Raw genomic sequence first — 8,392 nt, forward strand, 5'->3', positions numbered from 1 at the left:
TATATATACACACACACATAATTACAAAGTAACAAAATTAGGCAACTTTTAAATGTATGAGTATGAGAGGGGAAGGAAATAATATAATAAGATTCTGTATCTTCTACCTGCTCTTTTTAAAAATAATGTAAAATTGCATGTCAGTGGCTTTGATAATTTGCTTTATTTTTTAGTTTTTCTTGCTTTTACTTTTTGTCTGTTCAAAATAAATAAATAGTTTACATGTAACACAGTCAGAGTGTTATTTTATTAGTTTTATCATGTATGCTGTTGTTTTTTCTGAGGCTAGAGATTCTTTATTTTTAAATTTATATGTTTAATTCTTCTGTCTCTTTGTGTGACGTTCTTCAGGCTGCAGAAGACGGACTCTCCTGAAATCCTCCTCGCTGTTTCTCCATCATGAGTGGCTCAAAGCCGGACATCCTGTGGTCTCCTCACCACCCGGACCGCTACGTCATCTGCGACTCTGAGCTGGGCCTGTACAGCATCGGACCTGTGGGCAGCACTGAAACAAAACCCGGCACTCTCTCCCTCTCTGAGGAAACTGCTGCTACATTACTAGCCATAAACTCTGACACTCCATACATGAAATGTGTGGCCTGGTACCCAAAACATGAGCCTGAATGTTTGCTGGCTGTGGGACAAGCTAACGGCAGAGTCGTGCTCACCAGTTTGGGCCAGAACCACAACTCTACGTGTAAAGAGCTGGTGGGAAAAGAGTTTGTGCCCAAGCATGCCCGGCAGTGCAACACGTTGGCCTGGAACCCGGTGGACAGCAACCTACTGGCAGCTGGGCTGGATAAGCACCGTGCAGACTTCTCTGTCCTCATATGGGATATCAGCAGTAAATTTGCCCCAGAAACCAGCGTAGCAGCTGAGAAAATCCGCCTCTCGTCTGTCGATCTGGACTCCAGCACAGTGGTGACCAAGCCGCTGTATGAGCTGGGCCAAAACGACGCCTGCCTGTCCCTCTGCTGGCTGCTTCGAGACACAAAGCTGCTCTTGGCTGGCATGCACAGAAACCTCGCAATATTTGACCTGAGGAACACGAGCCAGAAAACGTTTGTGAACACTAAGGCCATCCAGGGGGTGACGGTCGATCCGCACTTTCCCGACCGCGTGGCGTCCTTCTTCGAAGGCCAGGTGGCCATTTGGGACCTGAGGAAGTTTGAGAAGCCGGTGCTGACCCTCACAGAGCAGCCAAAGCCTCTCACCAAGGTACGGCCTGACGTTTTCTCTGTTTTATTGATTTATTCAAGCAGGAAGTTCTTCAAGATTAATAACTTCTTTATTTTTAAAGGAAATGTAGCAAATAAGGCTTAACGTTACAAGAGAAAAGTTTGACATGATCATCAAACTGAATAAACAAAATAAAAAAAGTAAACATAATAAAGGTACAAGGTCCAGTTTAAGAAGAGCAGTGGCACTCGTCGGTTATAAAAGTCTTTGAAAGAGATTCACGCTGCTGTTTTTTCTCTACTTTATACCAGAATGCAAAAATAAAAACTCCAGTTTCACTTCAGAAAAAAGTTATGAGTGATAAATAAATCATAAAAGACGCACACATATTTATTTTTTTTTATCACTGTCTGAAGTGAGAGAAGATAAAACTTTTCCTATTTTAGGTCAGGGAGAATTACCAAAATTATTTCTATTTGCTAAATGCCAGATAAATTATTGTGGACATTTTTTTATTTTTTACTTTCTTTATTGTGTTTAAGCTTTTAATTTGAGCAGGAAGGTTATTTACTGTACCACAATTTGTTTGGATTATTTGAATGTAATTATTATTTATTATTCCAAATTTCTCAGTGGCATTTTGATCTGTGTAATTGAAATAAAGATTGTCTTATATTTTATACGTTAAACAATGTTATTAAAATAGAACATTTAAAGAAAATTCTGTTAAATCAGTATTTTGTTCTCTGACTATTCAGGTATGTGTGAGAGATGTTTCAAAACAACATTTTACATTAATAACTCTAATAAATGATGTTATACGTAGCATACCTCACAAATAAGGGCGACTTTACTGATGAACATTCAGGTTTAAAAGCCTTTAAATTCACTGTAAGAGCTGGAAATGCACACATTATAAAAAGTCTAAGCCAAAAACCCAAACTTAGAAAAGTTTACGTTTGCAACTTAAAATAATATCTAAAAACAACTTTAGTTTTATCACATAATGAAAAAAATGCACGTTTAAAGCATGTTCTTATTTACATCATGTACACCTTGTGCCGCTCTCAGAGGGGCTGCTAAAAACAGTTTAACACATAAATGGCAGTTTATGTGTTAAACTGCCATTTATGTGTTAAATGGTAGTTGTTGTCAAACTGCCATTTAACACACAACAAATGGTCACTTAAAATAAAAACATCAAACATAAAACCATACTTAGAGAAAACTAAATAAAGGCGATAAGGCCCAAAAAGGGATTCAAGCAAATAAAAAAAAATTAATTTAGGGATATTTACATCATATAATCACACATTTAAAACTGTCTTTATTACTTAAATTTAGTTGTGCACTGATTTACTTTGGCCATTTTCCTTCATTTTGGGAGATTGTTGATCGGCTGGTACATGTGAAGTTGCTCTTTTGAACCTCAGCTAAGGTCTAAAGCTCAACCACTGTTCTCTTCTGCTCTGCAGTGAGAGAGTTTTGCTGTTTTTGTATATTTAGCGACATTTCAGACACAAAAAAATTGGCATTGGCCAAAATCGGAATCGACAGGTTGGACTTTTTTAAAATTGGTAATCAGCAATCGACCATAAAACTGTAATCAGTTCACTCCTACTTCTTTTGCATTGTTTTTATCTCCAAAGTGTGGTGCTGGAAAAGTTTGAAAACTTACCTTAAAAGTGCTTGTAAAGTGCTTGAACTTTACTGTGGGAGAAAGTTAGATTGTTTATTAACGTCAGAACAGTTTAAGTTACCCAACCAACACTTATATGTTCCAAACTGACAGATATGGGCCGATACAGATGTTTCTACTGATTTACTGCGTCCATTTTATATTGTTGATCCCAGTTTTCCTCTCTGACCACCAGGTGGCCTGGTGTCCGACTCGCACCGGCCTTCTGGCGACGCTGACGCGCGACAGCAACATCATCCGCCTGTATGACATGCAGCACACTCCCACCCCCATCGGCGACGAGACGGAGCCCACCATCATCGAGCGAAGCGTGCAGCCCTGCGACAGCCAGATCGGCAGCTTCGCCTGGCACCCCTCCTCCCAGAACCGCATGGTGGTGGTCTCTGCCGCCAACCGGGTCATGACCGACTTCACCGTGTTCGAGCGCATCTCTCTGGCCTGGAGCTCCACGGCGTCGTTCATGTGGGCCTGCGGCCGACACCTGTACAGCTGCGTCGAGGACGAGGCCGAAGGGACGGACGGCGCAGCCGAGAAGGACATCGCCACCAAGATGAGGGAGCGCGCTCAGTCCAGGTACGGACACGACACCGTCCAGGTTTGGAGGAACCACCTGCTGGCCGGAGGGAGCGACCCACAGCTCAGGTCTTTATGGTTCGACCTGTTCTATATCCTTTCACTAGGAAACCTGTCGCACTTGTCTTGGTACCTGTCGTATCTTCCTGGTTTTAGTCAGAACTCCAGCAGCAGCGCTCTGGAGGATTGAATAGATCTGCCGTTATGGATTGGGTTTATTCTCAATACCACTAATGGGATCCATACACATTGGTTCCTCTTTTATCAAAACCGGAACATTTGTACTGTTTCCTATCCAAGTATCACATATGAAGCAGTGTTCAGAGGATGCGGAGCTGAAACTGCAGGGAAACAAGCAGTTTGTGGTTTATTCCGGCATCAAGAACATTGTGAAGACGAGCTCAGGTAAGAAAACAGATCGCTGACCTGAAACATCCATCTGGGTTGTTACTGCCACTCCTCTTTAATTCTCTGTCTTCCTGAAGGCACGACGGAGAGCCGCAGGTGCTGGAGCGGCTCGGACCGGCAGACGGATGTAACCCGCTTCCAGAGTGACGAGCGCTGCCTCGCCCTGCGGCTCTGCGGATGGATCAGCCGCGGTCCCGACATCGACGTGGAAACCTTCCTGCGGTCTCTGGAGCAGGAACGCGAGTGGGAGCGAGCGGCGGCCATCGCTCTCTTCAACCTGGATATCCGCCGCGCCATCCAGATCCTCAGCAAGGGAGCCGTCACAGAAAAAGGTGAGCGGAGCGTCGAGGCTGAATGAACACGGCGAATACATTTCTGTACTACAGAATAAACTGTCTGCGTCCTCCAGAGGAAATATAACTCACAATAAAGTCTTAAATTTCCTGTAATGACATGAATTCTGCTTGTAAAGACCTGGAACATTAAACTTATCCAGCATGGAGACTGTGAACATGGAAACAAAATGCATTCCTCTCCTCTGATGCTCAAATATATTTCCATTTTAAGCCAGTAGGTGGCAGCAAACTCAACCAAAACAAGAAGCTCTTTGGTAAAGAGTTTCTCTCATAACTGATATTTTCAGCTTTTAACAGAAATCTCATGACGACATGCTTAATTAAATATCTCACTTACTGACTTAATAATTATCAAAAATCTGTAATTAAAGCCATGTTTTGATATTTTGTGCCTGTTCAATATGCTGTACTAAAGCGCCAACAAATAAATTATATTAAATAGACAAACTGGTTACAAACTAACTTTAAAATACTATCCAAGTTGATAAAATATAGATAGGGTATCAAAAAAACGACGCAACAATATGGGATATTAATCAGATATGCTTGCAGTTGAGTTGCACTTTGTTACCAAAAGTAAAGTCACTTAACTTTATACACTTTAATGTCCTATTTTCAATACAAAAGCCTTAATATGGTATTCAGTGCAGCTTCCAGGAAGTCTGTCTGTGAGCTTTAGGAGTTTATTTATGGAGATATTTCAGTGCTCTTCTTCTTGCTTTACTCATTAAACTCTGTATTTTGTATTCAGTGTGCTTTATAGATCACATTGTATTTAATGTGGTTTATTGGTTGTATTAAAGATATTCTTCCATCTGTGCTAGTGTGAATCACTCGTTCTGAAGAACCCTTCAACAAATCAGCCAGTGTTTCCAAATGTGTTATGAATACAGGCTGTAAATTAAGTGAAAAACCAAACTGAATCTTTAAATAAAGTAAAATAAAGTTTATAGGGAGAATAAAGCAGAATGTGGCGGTCGGAGTCATATTTTCCACGGCACACAGTGCGCTCACGGTGCTGCTGTTTACACACGTGTGATGAGGAAAAATTTCACTTATGTAGGTCAAGAGTTTTCTGCTGTGTTTCCTGATCACGACTGACGGAGCCGTTCTGTGGATACGGAGCGTCAACAGAGCCGTGGCAGCCGGAGCCGCTGCTTTAGTTCCTACTGAGTGTTTGATTCCTCTGCACACACTTACACAAGAGAAAATATGTTTAACCCGACCAATTTATGTAATAACTCGTTGAAAAAACATCATGTAATCTGCAGATTAACAATGTTTTTATTATCTTTTGTTTCGTTGTGCAATCGGATTAATCGATTGTTGAGATAATCGTCAACTAATTTAGTAATTCACTAATCATTAACTAGAGTATTCATATTAGAAATAGTTATCTCCTGAATAAATATAACATATTCAGAGCAGTAATTAAACCACATCTGTACAAAATAGATAAATATTCCTGGATAGCTTTACACCATACTGCCACCTGCAAGTGGGAGGTAGCATCACCTGACCCCAATGTTTTTGACCATTTTTGCTCAAAAATTCCAATAATTTGGAATTTTTAACATTTCCAAATTATTGGAAATTTTCACAATTTTTCACATTTATTCATTATAAACTTTATTGCTCTCTTTTGGTTTTATCTCCTTGTAATTGTTGTTTGAAAACACTTTATAAAAAACATTATTACTATTATTAGCATGCAGAAGTTCGGGAATTTGTTTATTATTGCATGAATTTTGGCGATTGTGGATTCCTGAAAAACTGGAGGGACTAATTGATGCAATATGGCAGTATAGAGATAATAACTGGTTTGATTTGACTCATAAAATTGTATTTAAAGGCTCTGGAGTCCAGAGGGCCGCATATAAAGCTGTGCGGCCGGATTTGGACCCCGGGCCTTGAGTTTGACCCCTGTTCTAGACAAACAAACTAAAGTACAAATAAAGGCTTACATCGGTTGTTTCCAGACGTTTTTCCTCCTTAGCAGCAGGCTGTGAACGACTCTGTACCAATAGTTTCGTGTTACTTACAGGCGACCTGAACCTGAACGTTGTTGCCATGGCGCTGTCGGGCTACACCGACGAGAAGTCGTCCCTGTGGAGGGAGATGTGCAGCTCTCTGAGGCTGCAGCTGAAGAACCCCTACCTCTGCGTCATGTTCGCCTTCCTCACCAGTGAGCCTGGAGCCTACGACGGCGTGCTGGTAAATATCTGCGCCTTCGGCTTTTAGTCAGGCAGTTAGTTGATACAGAAAAGCCAAGACAGTGGCCCTTTTGTTCTGACTCCATAAGGAGGTTTATTTATACTTAACACAGTAATAAATTGGCTGGTATTACTTCAGTGGTTTTATGTGGAAAAAATTCAGGTGCACAGGAAGAGACTTGTTTTCCATTTCCACTGTTGGCTTTGTAAGTCATAAAACTGTTGTGTAAAGGAGAAAGGCCAGAATCCATGTTTGTTTTCCCTTCCAGCTGAAATTTCTCTCAAACTTTTTCTTGGTAAAAACGTGTAATGAGATAAGACGATCCAGTGAGTCATTTCGAAGCCGGGCTGGTTGGATTTTTATAGCAATGATGAGCTGCTGTGGATGTTTGGCTTCAGAAATGTTTCCACTTCAGATCAGGCTCAAAGTTTAAAACACAAGCAGGACTTCCCACCCAGTCTTTAAAATAACTGCATATCTACTTTTTATGGTCTGATAATATGATAAGGAATGCAATCAAACATTATAAAATTTATTCCAGGTAAAAAAGAAAATTAACAAAACTTATTGCAGTTGTGTCCAAAGGCCAAAATCCCCAGGCTGAAAGTATTAAGGGGCCAAAATTAAATTTAAAAAAACAAAAATATTGTTAATTTTTTCTCTTTTACCTGCACAACAATAAAAAAACATTCAATATTTTATGTTTGCCTAAATTTTGATTTACATTTTTGTGCTTATTATTTTCATTTTTTTTATTCTGTGAAATGTTTTCAAGTTTATTCCCAGCAATAAAAGCAATAATTTTCTCCAATGACCTCTGCTGTATTTAGCTAAATGTAATATTTGATTATTACTGATTTTTTTTTCTTTTACTGACAAATAATAAAGTTTTCGAGTAAAAACTTCCTGGATATTAGTGACAAAATTGTCACACTTTAATCAAATCTGATAAATGTTCCACCTTTTTCATTGGTTGAAATAAATATTAAATTTTAAATAATTACCTGAACAGTTGGTATTAAATGTGCTTGAAAAAGATTAAAAAGAGTTTAAAAATGAGCTTATTTGGCATTTTAAGATGAAAATAGTTAATAGAAGTACAAAATAACAAAATTAGGCAAAAACATATTTTGCTTTCTATATAAATTTTATGAAACTTCAACTGAAGGTCTGTGTCTGGAGAATTTTTTTGTTTTTCATTCAGTTGCTGGAGAATCCATACATTTTACTTAAGTAAGTGTAGAAATAAAAAGCACAAAGTAGTAAAAATAATTTATTTTCCAAAAAGTTACTTAAGTAAATGTAACTAGTTGCTCCTGGTAGAGAAACAATGTGTTGCGTTTCCTCTGTTTCAGTATGAGAGCAAAGTCGCCGTCCGGGACAGAGTCGCCTTCGCCTGCATGTTTCTCAGCGATGCTCAGGTAACCAGAGCGAAGCGTCCTGCAGCACATCGACGTGCCGAGAGTCGCGTGTGGTGAAGCAGCTTCATCTGAGTCTGCTGCTGATTTCCCTGCAGCTGCCTCGTTACATCGACAAACTGACCGCTGAGATGAAGGAGGCAGGAAACCTGGAGGGAATCCTGCTGACCGGACTCACTAAAGATGGCGTCGATCTGATGGAGAGCTACGTGGACCGGACCGGGGACGTCCAGACCGCCAGCTTCTGCATGCTGAAGGTACTCTGATGGACACTGGCATTTTCTCCTCCATATGTTTCTTGTGCTAGCTTAAGTAGCTACTATGGAACGAGATAATGTTTCACTTGATTAATCAATAGATTATTTGATTATTAAAATAGTCATTTGCAATAGTCCAGATGATATATGCTTAGTAGCTTCCAGCTAAATACCAGTGAATCATAACTAGAGATGTGCCGATCAGGTGTTTTCCTGCCAATGCCGATCATGGCCGATCACAGATACCGATCACATAATTATTGTTTTTTTATCATAAACACTACCGGT

General features: G+C 39.9%; 1 protein-coding gene across 1 annotated transcript in view; it reads left to right on the plus strand.

The window, feature by feature from the left end:
- The window catches only part of mios (missing oocyte, meiosis regulator, homolog (Drosophila)), a 27,481-nt gene that overhangs the window by 6,898 nt on the left and 12,191 nt on the right, over nt 1–8,392 (plus strand). Inside the window, exons 2-8 of the mRNA XM_015050601.1 lie at nt 352–1,218; nt 3,054–3,543; nt 3,758–3,856; nt 3,937–4,191; nt 6,260–6,429; nt 7,785–7,850; nt 7,946–8,104. Of these exons, the coding sequence (XP_014906087.1) occupies nt 400–1,218; nt 3,054–3,543; nt 3,758–3,856; nt 3,937–4,191; nt 6,260–6,429; nt 7,785–7,850; nt 7,946–8,104 (2,058 nt within the window). The 5' untranslated portion in view covers nt 352–399. The remainder of the gene's footprint in view (nt 1–351; nt 1,219–3,053; nt 3,544–3,757; nt 3,857–3,936; nt 4,192–6,259; nt 6,430–7,784; nt 7,851–7,945; nt 8,105–8,392) is intronic.

Source organism: Poecilia latipinna, unplaced genomic scaffold, assembly GCF_001443285.1.
Source record: "Poecilia latipinna isolate Pla-1442-1.1 unplaced genomic scaffold, P_latipinna-1.0 Scaffold1000, whole genome shotgun sequence".
Lineage (NCBI taxonomy): Eukaryota > Metazoa > Chordata > Actinopteri > Cyprinodontiformes > Poeciliidae > Poecilia > Poecilia latipinna.